At 38.1% G+C, this 14,151-nt stretch overlaps 1 protein-coding gene across 12 annotated transcripts in view; it reads right to left on the reverse strand.

The window, feature by feature from the left end:
• The window catches only part of RFX3 (regulatory factor X3), a 340,088-nt gene that overhangs the window by 134,994 nt on the left and 190,943 nt on the right, over positions 1 to 14,151 (reverse strand). For all 12 annotated transcript variants that reach the window (XM_051846155.2, XM_051846152.2, XM_051846162.2 and 9 more), the window contains one exon: positions 8,511 to 8,608. In XM_051846155.2, the coding sequence (XP_051702115.1) occupies positions 8,511 to 8,608 (98 nt within the window). The remainder of the gene's footprint in view (positions 1 to 8,510; positions 8,609 to 14,151) is intronic.

The following is a 14,151-nucleotide window of genomic DNA, read 5'->3' on the forward strand; positions in this document are numbered from 1 at the left end:
TCAGATTGTAAGTGGAAGATATACCAGAGAGCTGACATGTCCATTTGGTATAAGATGATAAAGGAAAACAGTACTACTTGTTGTATTCCTGATTTAGTGGAGGATTAAGCTCATGCTAATACAGAACATTGAAGGCATGTAATTGTGGGGTGGGCATTGCGGCGCAGTGGTTAAAGCTGACACCTGCAGCACTAGCATCCATATGGGCACCAACTCAAGTCCCAGCTGTTCCACTTCTGAACCAGTTCTCTGCTAATGACCTGGGAAAGCAGTGGAATATGGCTCAAGTGGTCGGGCCCCTGCATCCACATGGGAGACCAGGAAGAAGCTCCTGGCTCTTGGCTTTGGACCTGTGTATAACCAGCCACTGTGGCCATTTGTGGAGTGAACCAGCAGATGGAAGATCTCTCTCTCTCTCTCCCTTTATCTCTCTCTCTCCCTCTCTCTCTCTCTCTCTCTCGATTACTCTACCTTTCAAATAAATAAATCTTTAAAAAAAAGTATGTCATTGCAAAAATTTAAAAAACAATAAGAAAGGAAGAAGGAAGGAGAATGGATGGGAGGGAAAAAGGGTAGGAAGTATCACTATGTTCTTAAAACTGTATATATGAAATACATGGAATCTGTTCCCTTTATATAAATAAATAAATTTTTAAAAAAGACATAAAAACAATAGGTTAAACATAAAGGAATAAATACTAATGAATATCACTAATAAAACATTTGCCTTCATTTAATCTATAAGACACTTATTTATGCTAATTTCAACATATAACAATAAGTGAAAAATAAAAGCACTTATTAAGCTGTTGCCATGCCTACTGGGGAAGCAATATAAGAATGAATGTTAAAATCCAGTAACACTTCCTGAAATCACTGAATTTTCTTTTTCATATGCAGCATTTTCATTACTACACAGGTTGCTAATGTACACAGCACTGGAACTGCAACTTTAATTGTATCATCCTATGATTATTATTTAAGTATATCTGCTTGTTTATTTTGTATTTAAATTATTTATTTCTATACAATGCTCATCAAATCACTTGGAATACTTATTAAAACATAGAGAGTGGGGCCCCTCTCCAAAATTCCTCATGTAACAGAAACAGGTTGGGCACCAAAAGCTGGCGATTTGAACAAGTTTCTGGTGCCACTGGTGTGGAGAACACATTTGGAGAACCACTGTACTCTAGGATACCGAAAATATGAAGCTCAATTTTTGTAGGAATGAAAGGAAAAAAGTGTTGCTTCAGAATTGCTAAATCCTTCACTATTTGCGCTGACGAAAGAAGTTTCATATTTATTGGTAACGTCCCATGAAATTACCAAAATTTCCACTGCTATAATGGTTTTGAAGCATACCATAAAGAACACATAATAACTCCATATAGGGGGCCTTTCCCTGACAAAAGCCAGAGAAATGAATATGCATCTAAATCAACTTTGATAGAAATGGCAGTGTAAAAGATTTGATCCAGAGTCACTGACATAAATTTATACAACAGCTTTCCATTAGAAACAGCAAAACACATCAAAACAAATTTAAAAGGCATGTGAATGCCACATCTGCAAATTTTGATTCAGTTTCATTCATTCTTCCTGTGTACTTAAATTTGCCATTAACTGCTCATGTTGCACCTGTCATTAATTCATTTAGCAAACACAGAATGAGTGCCTATCATGTGCCAACTGTACTAGACATTACAGAATGGGGAGCAAATAAACAAAGCCTCTGCTCACATGAAGCTTATATTCTACTGGGAGAAAGATAAATGGTAGACAAGTTACAGACAGTCAACAGGAGGACAGAGAGTCATCAGCGGGGTGAAAAAAAAAATGCTGCTTCTGTTGGAGAATGGTAGCGAAACACATACATGAATGATTCTGGACCTTCAGCCACAGAACACTTACTTGACCAATAATAAAGCTGAAGAGGAATCAATAAAGTTAGGAAGAAAATAGAATATAGATTCTGGTGGGGGGAGATAGTGATAGAGTAGCTGACTGCTAGAGATTAAGTCAATTTAATCTAGAAAGATGTCCAATAGATTTACAACCGAGGGCCACCTTTGTAAGAGCAATTTCACTGTTATATGGAGGAGAGAGCCAGCTTGGAAGAGGCTGAAGAACGTGCAATCAATCCTGAGAGGTTTTAATATGAAGAGGAAAAGAGAAAAGGCACTTGTTAGAGATGGATTTTGTCAAGTGGGATTTTTTAAAATAGATGAAAACAGGGTATATATGTTTTTGAGGCCAACAAGGGTGCACAGTCCAACGCACAAGCAGAACAAGGCACCCTAATCTGAAGACAATTTGGAACGTTCCCTGAGAGACAAGTCTATGTACTCTTGAGTTCTACTGAGGACCATACTAGGATTTGTGGGTACTGCTCTCTCTAGAACCTTCTGTTCTTTACAAAGCTCAAACTCTGTGACCAGCCTTAGATTTTAATATAGCTAAGGCATTTTAGTCTCTTTTTGAGGCACAATCCTTGACTCTCAAACTTTCAAAATTGATACCCTCAACAAAGATTTTTCACTCTTGCTTTCAAATCTTTCTTCCAGCAGAAATGTTTATTAAGCTTTACTTTGACAATTTTATAAGCACAATTATACTAAAAGTGAATACTTTTTCAGACAATGTAAATTATTCTACTTCCCATTCATTACTTCCAGACTCTGAACTGGTTATTAAGTAACGGTTTGAACTATTAATCTCCAGTCTAAAGATAAGGAAATCCAAGTGCAAATATGTTCTTATTAGCCTGGAATTTCGCAACTAGTCAGAGAGAGAAATGATACTTGTATATGACTTTCTTTTTTTTTTTTTTCATTTTCGATTATCTTAATATACAGAAGATCAGCTTAGTATACATTAAGTATGGATTTCAACAGTTTGCTCCCACACAGAAACATAAAGTGAAAAATAATAGATGATTTTTTTTGTATATGACTTTCTAAAGTGCATTTAAGAGAACTAATAATAGCACAACCTGGTTCTAAACCTAAACTGGGATGTATAGATTTCTTTCATTTTCTCATTTCTTAAAAAAAGAGAAGGGGAGAAGAAAAATCAGGTGTTTAAACTCTTTTAAGTATAATTGTAAAATATTTTGGATGTCAATATTGAACATGAAAGTGACAAATTGCCCTTCATATGGAACGATTTAGTTCTATAATGGATAATAATAAAAAGATATATGGATAAGGCATTCAAATAATGACTCTCTTGAAAGTTCTTGAGCAAAGACACTGGATAGTGAAAGTATTAAATATGAACTTTTCTACATATTTTATGAATAGCTGAAGAATTTCTATTTTCACATGAAAAATTTAATTATAAAAGTATAAAATGGGATTTTAAAATAACATGAAAAAAGATTCATAAAAATAAGATAAGTTTAATTACTGTCAGTAATGGCATACATAGTAATATGACATCATTATGTAAAATGTTTATTAACAATATTATTGTTCTGCTTTTTTGGTAACTGGTCATCCTTTATCCCCCAAATAATTCAGGATCAAAAGGCTGGTATCAGCAGATCATGGAAAGGAACATGCTTTCAGAGCAGAAAATAACTATGGAATCTAACTAGCTGAGCAAATTATTACTCCCTTCTGGGCCACAGAAGGTTCAGATATAAAATAGAAGGGCTGTAATAATCAATCTCCACAAACTTTCCCATATTTGACATTCTGAGAAGTTACATTTCAAAGTCTTCCACTTTCGGAGAAAGGGGGAGTCTGATGTGACTAACAGAACAGACCCCACTCTAACTTCATGCTCACTGCCAAAGAAAGACAGTTCTTTCTCCAAAAGGTCTTCCCGTGAAACCAGTAACACATCTGCTGAAACCCAAATCACAAGCGGATTCGTAAACCACTTTTACCCCAGTTCATGTGTGTAGATTAGTGAATTATAAATGAATGAAGCAAACCCTCTACTTCAATTTCTGAAATTCCATATAACCATTTCTTCTAAGCAAAGAGCATTTGAATGATAGCAAAAAAGCAAAATTTACCTGCAAATATAGTAGCTTAATACTTCACTGAAAGAGAGGGGAAAAAAAAGAGCCTGAAATGTATTCCATTTAAGGGTCCTAATTAATCAATTAAAGGGTATGAGAAAAACAATTGGATGATTTTAGAAAAAGTGCTAAACTACATGATGTTCAAGAGATGACAAAAAACGTGAGACACGTCCACATACACATACGGATTCTGAGTAACTACTCAATGTCAATATATGATTGTACCACCTCCCCAAATGTACCATGTGATGCTACTACCTATTATTCAGACAAAATAGTTCTGTGGCTCACTTTTTAGAATGCTGGGCCTCTTTCTTATGGGACTTCTCAGTACCTTCAAAAGGTTAATAGGATTGAGAGTGCTCAAGAGGACAGCAGTCAAGCAGGGTCCCTCTGTTTGTCTCACCCCAGAGCTCTTTCATGAAGACTAATACTTTCTGAAACACAGTTTAGGTCATGTTGTATAATAGCTGATGGAAAATCTATAACTTAAACAGGAAGGCTGGAAGAAGGCTGTCCGAATTTTTGACAACAGATATCCACACAATGAACATTTCTGCATTTGAAAACATGGATCTTCTCTAAACAGTGGGTAGGTTTCAAAGAGTGTTTTACAGAAAAAAAAAATCTAAATACAGACTTCTTAAACTGGCCATAATATAGCATCACGCTTTGTTTCCACTTTGACTAGCATAGGTGCAAGGGGGAAGTGTGACTTAAAAAAGGAGGAGAGGGCAAGAAAAAATAACTTTATTTTTTAAAACTTTGGTTTCCTAGCTACAACAAGAAGTTTTAACTGAAATAGTCTCTGTCTACAATGTTTTTCACCTTGGTTAGCTACTGTCTTCTGAATGACTACAGATTATAAAATGTAAGAATCTGTTAAAATGGATATGTAATCATTTAACCTTTGGGACAATGTCCTTGGAAAACCTAATGCAAAGAAACTCATCAATGGTATAGATTGGGTTCCTACGGAAGCAAGGATAAAACCAAGTGAAGTAAAAATGAATTAAGTTGCCTACCCCCTGAGCGAAGCTGTTCTCCACCTCTCAGCAATGTAAAACAGTCTCAGTCATTCAACTGAAATATATGCTTACTAACTCCCAGTGCTGTGACTGTTAGGCTGGCAGTAATTGTTCCTATTCACAGTGAGAACCAGGTAAACACTTTAGTATCATCAGATTAGATGATTACACACTTTCATAAGTGATGACACACATCCGTGAGGGCTGTCATCAGCCCTAGAGTGAGACCCACGCATCATGGCTACACAACCAACATGAGGATGCTGGTGACAAGGGCACCAGTGAGCTGGTGTTCTTTGAGCATGCACAGGCTGGAATGCCAGGGGTTGAGTGCCTGAAAGATCACAATGGAGATCAGAGGCTCCGTCTTCTGGGAGTATCAATAGCAAACAGTGTTTATTATATCCCACAGAAGTGGGACTCTGACTATGATCGAAGTCAGGGATCAACCACTAGGTAGCTATTAATTCAGTATAGCAGAATATAAAATATAAAATATTCTTTCCTAACACACATGGAAGAATATCAAATAAAAAGGAGCACAGAGATCCTAAAATGAATATGAGAGACAAAATTACAGTCAAATGTCAACACCACAAAATTATAAAGATCAAAATAGCCTAAGTTGAAACAAAATGTTTTTTTTTCAATCTATGTAGGAAAAATACTATAGATCACTAGCAATCAAAATTCTGTGTATAATTCATGACAACAAAATGATAATTCCTTATTAAATATGAAAAAGTGGTCCTACAGAAACTTTTTGTAAAAAAACTATGATAGTAATGGAAAGTTTTAAAGATGTGCCTGCACCTTTTCCCTTGTGACCAAGGGTGCACATATGTGAAACAATTGGCTAGAACTGAAGGATACAATCTGGGTCCACACATCAGAACAAAACTAATTGGACTTATGGCAAATGAACTTATGACCTAGATCTCATTAGTTGTTATCTGACCAACTAAATCAGTGGGCCACAGAAAATATATGCTGGTAACAGATATTTACTTTGAATAATTTCTGCACATAAATGGCCCCTGTTCAAGATTCAATTTGAGATGTTATCTTTCTGAGATTTTATGAGTGAATGAATTTATTTAATTCACATTTACCTATTATGTGGAACACCCTAAATCAGGGATGGGGTGGTTTAAAATCACAGACTGAAAATTAGCAGTGGGAGAGAAACATGCAAACAAATAACTAAAACACATACAATTACAGCAACAATTAAAGTCTATTAGGTGCTAAATATTCCTCAGGTGCATAAAAAGCACTTTTGATAAGCTAATCATCTCCATTTTACAGATAAAACAGTACAGCCCAAATTCACACATTTCTAAATAGCAGAGTCTAATCTCTCCAGCCCACCTTGGATGTATACAAAATGAGGAATGACTGTGACAGCAACAGTACAGCTAACTCCCTCAATACCCACTCCAACTGCCCTTTTCCTTTGCCACCTTCTTCTGTCTATACAGCCTGTATAGAAAAGCTACAAACTCCTGTTCTCCGATTCCCCCTGGAGGTAACCATCACTAGGCATCACAGGCAAAGATGAAATGACAACCTGGTGACCTCCAGCAGGGTCCAGAAAACCACTTATTTTCCTTGATAGGCTACAGGTCCAAATGGCAGGCATTTTCTTTTACTTGGTATAAATGCCAACAGTATTTTGGGTTTATGATAGAGATTATAAAATAAGACTCTAGGAAGTCCTGGTGCTATACAACGAACAGGTAAAAAAAAAATATTCACAGTGTGTCTAAAATATGTGAAGAGTTATATATTCACTGGAGTAACAGAAATTTACTGATTTTTTATTATGTGTCTGTAACCTAATAAAAGTAAATGAAATAAAATGACAAGTTCCCATTTGTGGAGATTTCTTCCTAGTATGGGAAACATAAACATGCTTCTCATAGGATAAGGCTGGGAGGAAAAGACATGGTATAATTCCTCTTTGACAGAGGAAGGATAAGCAGAGGAGCTGCGTGGAGTCCATAATCACAAAGTAGGGAATGGTGTGTCAGTCTATCCAAACCACATAGAGTGGGGGTGGGAGGCAGGGGCAAAGGGAGACGAGGCAGGGAACGCTACTGCAGCACAGAAAACATATCCCAAAACAGAGGGGGCATGAAGGAGGATTATCTGGGAGGAAAGACACAAAGTTGGTTATGTCTGGAACAGGTAGACAGTGAAACTACAGAGGTAGGAAAGGAAACAATGCCAACTGAAAAAGTTGGATTTTATTTTGTAAGTAACGCAGGTGACATGGAAAGTATCAGTAACCAAAAGTGATAAGAAAATAGACAAGAGCTGGGTTCCAAGGAAATCTTTCAGCTTTGTGCCATCTATCATGCACCAGGCCCTGTATTACATGTTTAAATATAGTCCCTCAAATCTTCACAACAGCTCAGGAACTGTAAGCTGCATGAACCTCCCTGGAAAGAACAGTAAGGGGTTCACATTTGAGTGCCCAGACTACAATTATAAAACTGATACAGAGGTAATACAAGATTCTAAGTTTTCACTTAAAATAATAATAGATAACAATTAAATTTGATGTATCACACATTCTTCCAATGTCAGAGCTATGGCGGTGGTGGTGGTGGGGTAGAATTTCTGCCCTCATGCAGCTTACAGTTTGATATCATGGGTATCAATGAAATCACTAGAGGAAACTAGAGATATATTACAAATAAAAGAAAGCAGAGGTTATCACCATGGGGTATGCCAACACTGAAGGGAAGTGAACAGAAGGGGCAGAGAATGTGAATTCATTTCAGGTTAATCCAGAAAGTCAACAGGTTGCAAATAAAATCCCAAGTTGAAAACAATCTTAATGACTTGCAATGATTCCTAGTCCCTTTATGTATGATAGGATCTTGAGTCTTATTTCAAATTGCCTGAAAAATCCCAGTTTGTTTACAAATCTGCATGACTACTGATGCAAAGGAAATCATTTGGTGGGGTAAGTTCAGAGACAGAAATAAGACTTTTTGAATACCAGGCAGTTTCATGTAGATGGATTTATTTAATAAATGTGGGAAAAAATCCCCAAACTCCTAATTATGATTTTTGTATTAATTTCCAAAGACATACACTCACAAATTCACTTTACATAAAAAGCATAGGTTTAATAAGGTAGCATTAAAATACAGAAATCATTAATGATGTTTTTCTGAATCTTGGGAAAACTATCAAAGGGATAGCAATTTTAATATTTAATCTCCTGTTAGGGTTAAGTGAGAGGAAAATGAGCACATGATCTTAATAAACATAGACAAGGCACTAAACATGAGTTTAACTTCAATAACTGTGTTCTAGTTATAAATAATAGTGTGAAAACAAGGAAACAGGTTGGGAATACTAGGATGTGTTGAAAAGTATACTGTTTTTCTCTTTGATCCATGGATTAAAAAGAGCCCCACATATAAACTTACATTGCTCCATTGGTATAGACAGTATCACTTCCTTCCACATACTGCACCTGAGCTGGATAAACATGTTGTACCTGCTGCACAGTCTGTACCTGCTGTACCTGCAAAACAAATATTAGGACTTGATGAGAAGGAAATATGAGAGAACGAATACACAGCACTAGATTTACCACACATTTCTCTAGGAAGCTATCGCTGTGGTACAGTGGGTTAAGTCATCCCTTGGGATACCTGCATCATTTCACTGGTAAGTACTGCAATTTGTATTTCTAGGGCTCTCAACTGTTTTTTTTTTAACATGAACACAATGCTAATATCACATACAAAACATTATGCATTCTTCAATACCTAAAATTCAATCCTGTTCAAATTTCCTTGATTATACCATTGACTTTGTATTACCGGTTTATTCAAGCGGGATCCAAACAAGAATGACACGTTGTTTTTCAATGATATTTTCTTTCTCTTTTAATTTCTAACATTTCCCTCATTTTTTTTCTTTCCTGCCTACTACTTATAGAAGAAACTAGGTCATTTATCATTTAGAATCCCTGGCATTCTAGATTTGCCTAAGATCACCCCTGAGATGTCATTTAATATATTCCTCTACTTTCTTTATGCCATATACACTGGTAGTTAATTCTAGGTGCCTGAAAAAGTTACAGTTTTGAAAAGTTGTGCACCTCGTACTGTATCCTATCAGTTAACATAGAACAGCTGCAATATTAAGTTGGCCCACTGGGGTCAGGTGTTGTCAACTGTGTGCTTCTGCTTTAGGGCTCCCTTATCTATCTTCTACCTAAGCATATTACTAACCATCAATGACCATGTTCCATAGATATCTTAACTAATATAGAATAAAGATGATAAACTTAATGGTAGTCTAATCTTATCACTTCATTTATTAGTTGAAAAAGAGTTTCCTCTCAATGATTTGGTTACTTTGAATATTCTAATAAGAAAAGTGGGGTAACATTTTTATTTTAATTACCAAGCATTGAAAACACTGACTTTACTTCCTATCTTCCAAAAGTAACAAATGCACTTTTGTTTTGTTTGGCCTTTTCCTCCATAATTTTCAGTTTTTCAACATATTTGTTGCTTTTCAATTCTAGCAATCTTTTGTTTGGCTAAAATTGTCTAAAATTTGACCAATGGTACTTTCTTCAAACTGGCTTCTATGACATGACCACAGTATCTTTCTTAACACCACTGCTTTCTATTATAATATATTCCAGGTTTATATCTCATATTTCCTGCCCCAGATCTGGAGTCAGTCATTTCTCAAACACCTTGGGCTCTTATTAGTGTAAAATAATATTTAAAGACTACAATCTAGACCATGAGAGTGATCACTATCAGGATGCTGTTCATACTTCTAGGCCTCTTCACTAAAGAGGGTTAAAAAATTCAAATATTTTTGAAGGCATAAAATGCATCATAAATTCATACTAACTTTTATCAACTGATATATGCATTGAATATATCTTTGACCTAACATATGCCTGTATTTGTTCTTAACAATAAAAAATTTTGTTCCTAGACTTTAATATGATTATTTATTTGCCTATGATGAAATGTGTTAGTTTTAAAAAATACCAATATTCTTACATTATGATCACCAAACACTGTTTTCTTCCATTTTTTGTCCCTATAATATTTGTCTCTAGAAATGTATAAATCACTGGAAATAAGTCACCAACTTGATACACAGTTAAATTCACATGTTTAGTTTTATTTGAGTTCTAAAATTTGCTTTATTTACTTTTGATTTGATGTTACATTATGGTTATGTGAAATATCTATAGGATTTAAAAGTCAAAATTATAAAATAATGAATGCATTTGGATGGACAATCTCACTTCTATCCCTCTTGCCTCAGTTATTCTTAATCCTTCCCTGTAAACAAGTATTTCTAGGAAGTTGTGATTTGTCCTTTCCTTCCTTCTGTTTTCCTTTGCATCTTTTTGAAAATATAAGCAAATATTTACGAATGTATATTCAGGTAACTATGTATGTGGACATATACACTCATGCACATACATACATTATTCTAAGATGTAGAATAACACACTGGTAAGCAGAGCAAGATGCAGCTAAGTCAGAAACTCTAAGGACCCTCTTGCCCAAGAGACACAGATTTAAACAGCTATTCACACACTTACACCTCAATAAGAGCTACAGAAGCAAAGTGAGAGATAAGGTGCCTGGATTCAGGAACCAGAAGGGAAGACACAATGAAGAAACCATGAAAGAAAGACAAGCCAGTGTCACCTTTCCCCTGGCTCCAAGAGGTGCAGTGTAGAAACAAACTTCATCTCTCACTTAGAAGAACGATGAAGTAAGTCCAGCCCTTAGACTTTAAACCAGTACCAGGTATATCACAACAAAAACCATGCTGAAAAGGGCCCATGACTCATGCTCCAGGCTCTTACCTGCAGATGAAGTCTTTGAATGCTCCTTAGCCATATGGCCAAGGAACTGTCTCCACTCTGCCCTCACAAATTCCAGCAGACAGTGGAGCAAGACGCCACATGCTGGAAGGATGGGCAGAAATGGAAACTAAGGACTCTGATTTGGAGTTCAGAGCCAGGCCTGCTGCTGCTATGAAACAGAGCACAAGATTAAAATCCAAAGGCCTCTATCCACAGGCCACTGCTTACAGATGGACTCTGTAGAGTTGCCCCAACACCAAAATAAGATCTGCATTCTGGTTGGGGATAAACTTGTTTTAGCATTTATTACCACCTGTGTCATGTGGGCCTAGCATGTACTCCCAAGATGTTCAAGAGCTTGGTGACTCTGAGACTCAGGCATGACCCAGACAAGTGCCAGCCTTGAAGGCCATGGATGCCTTTATCATGTTCCACCCTGCAACCTTGGAAAGAGAGCAGTGAACCACAGGACTGTGTTGTGGGACTCACATGCAAGGATGGTAAAATCCACCACTAGACAGGTACCAATCGTCCCTGTCACTAGGCCAGCACCACAGATGGAGCTTCTAGATCTGTCCTAGTACCAAGTGAAATACAAGTTGATGAGATATGTGTCATTATCTGTGGCTTGTTGCAGCAACCTTGGTCTGTGAGTCCATGCCAGCAGTAGACATCCCATAGTAGTGTGGGCTTTGGTCCTACCCTGTGCTGTGCTACTGGCTGTGGCTCCAGGTGAAATCTACCTTTGTTGCTTTGGTGGCCACAGGACTATGAACTACACAACTGAACTAGACAACTCCCCTGTCCATCCTGAATGGCACACCAATTAGAGACAAATCTGAGGTAACAGCTTACTACTCTAGGACTGAAATAGCAACAACACAGCAACAGCAGACTTGCTGCAAACTTCAGATTAGGGTGCCATCTAGAGCTGAAATAGCAGAAGTATCCACAAGTTCAGAGAAGAAAATGCAGATTGCTTAGAATTTCTAGAAGACCAGATTACAGAGACTGGTGGCAAGAACATCTGGGAAACTCACCTCGCAACCAAAGTAAGGTACTAGAAGTCAATCATGTAGGAATTAAAATTGTCAAATGCAACCTAAAAATGTACTAAATGGGGCTGGCACCATGGCTCACTTGGTTAATCCTCCGCCTGTGGCGCCGGCATCCCATATGGGTGCCAGGTTCTAGTCCCAGTTGCTCTTCTTCCAGTCCGGCTCTCTGCTGTGGCCTAGGAGGGCAGTGGAGGATGGTCGAAGTGCTTGGGACCTGCACCTGCATGGGAGACCAGGAAAAGCACCTGGCTCCTGGCTTCAGATCAGTGCAGCGCCGGCCATGGCAGCCATTTGGGGAGTGAACCAACGGAAGGAAGACCTTTCTCTCTGTCTCTCTCTCACTGTCTGTAACTCTACCTGTCAAATAAATTTTTAAAAATGTACTAAATGAAATTTCATATTATAGAAGTCACCAGCGACAACAGATCAACACAAGAAAGAAACCATGAACTTGAAGATAACTATTTGAAAATACACTGTTGGAAGGAGAAAAAGAATCAAGACAAAGAAAATTTATGAGAACTTAGGGAAAGCAAATATCCAAGATACTGGGGATTAAGAAAAGAGAAGCGGACCGGTGCTGTGGCGCAGTGGGTAAAGCCGCCGTCTGCAGTGCCGACATCCTATATGGGCACCAGTTCGAGTCCCTGATGCTCCACTTCTGATCCAGCTCTCTGCTGTAGCCTGGGAAAACAGCTGGAAGATGGTCCAAGTCCTTGGGCCCCTGCACCCACATGGGAGACCCAGAGGAAGCTCCTGGCTCCTTCCTTCGGATCAGTGCAGCTCCAGCCGTCGCGGCCAATTGGGGAGTGAACCAGCAGATAAAAAACCTCTCTCTATGCCTCTCTGTCTCTCTCTCTCTCTCTGTCTATAACTCTATCTGTCAAATAAATTTAAAAAAAGAAAAGAAAAGAAATAAGAAAACAATCTGGGGCCAGCATTGTGGTGCCTGAGACTCCAGCAACCCATATAGGTGGCAGTTTGACTCTCAGCTGCTCCACTTCCCACCAGCTCCCTGCTAATGCACATGGGAAAGCAGCAGAAGATGGTCCAAGTGCTTGAGCCTCTGCCACCCATGTGGGACACCTAGAAGAAACTCCAGGAACCTGGCTTCAGTCTAGCCTAGCTCTGGCCACTGCAGCCATCTGGGAAGTGAACTAGTGGATGGAAAACTCTCTTTCTCTCTCCCTCTCTTTACCTCTCCCTTCTTCCCTCTCTTCTTCTCTCCCTCTTTTCCTCTCTCCCTCTTCAATTCTTTCAAGTGAATAAAATCTTCTTATTAAAAAGGAACTTCCATTCTGCATTGTTATTTCTGTAAAAAACAAAAACCTTATTTTTAAAAGGGCCAAGGACTTTAACTTCACCAAAGAAGATATGCAAATGTCAAATAAGTATATGAAAAGATCTTTCACATCATATGTCAACAGAGAAAGGCAAATTAAAATAGCAATGAGATATCAAAACCCAGAATACTAGGGCCAGTGTTATGGAATAGTAAGTTAAGTGGCCACATGTGATGCCTGCCTTCCATATCTAAGTGCTCATGGGAGTCTCAGCTACTCCACTTTTATCACCTGCTAATGCATCTGGGAAGGCAGCAGGTGGGCTCAAGAACCTGGGCCCCTGCTACACATGTGGGAGACACAAACGGAATTCCTGGCTCCTGTGTTCAGCCTGCTCCAACCAAGGCTGTTATGGCCATCTGGGAAGTGAACCAGAAGATGGAAGACCTGTCCCTCTCTGTCTTTCTGTCTCTGTCTCTGTCTCTGTCTCTCTCTCTGTCTCTGTCTCTCTCTCTCTCTCTCTCTCTCTCTGTCACTGTGCATTTCAAGCAAATACATAAATTAAAAAACATTTTTTAAAAAACATTCATAAAACACTGAATATAAGGAAATACTGGCAAGAATGTAGGAAAGAATTCTCCTCCACTGCTACTGGAAATGTATATTGGGAAAATCACTTTGGAAGACAGATTTTCAGTTTTCTACAAAACCAAGCTATTTGAGGCCAGCATTGTGGCGTAGTGGGTAAAGCCACCGCCTGCAGTGCCGGCATCCCATATGGGCCCCAGTTTGTGTCCCAGTTGCTCCATTTCTGATCCAGCTCTCTGCATGGCCTGGGAAAGCAATAGAAGATGGACCAAGTCCTCAG

This window comes from Oryctolagus cuniculus, chromosome 1 (assembly GCF_964237555.1).
Source record: "Oryctolagus cuniculus chromosome 1, mOryCun1.1, whole genome shotgun sequence".
NCBI lineage: Eukaryota > Metazoa > Chordata > Mammalia > Lagomorpha > Leporidae > Oryctolagus > Oryctolagus cuniculus.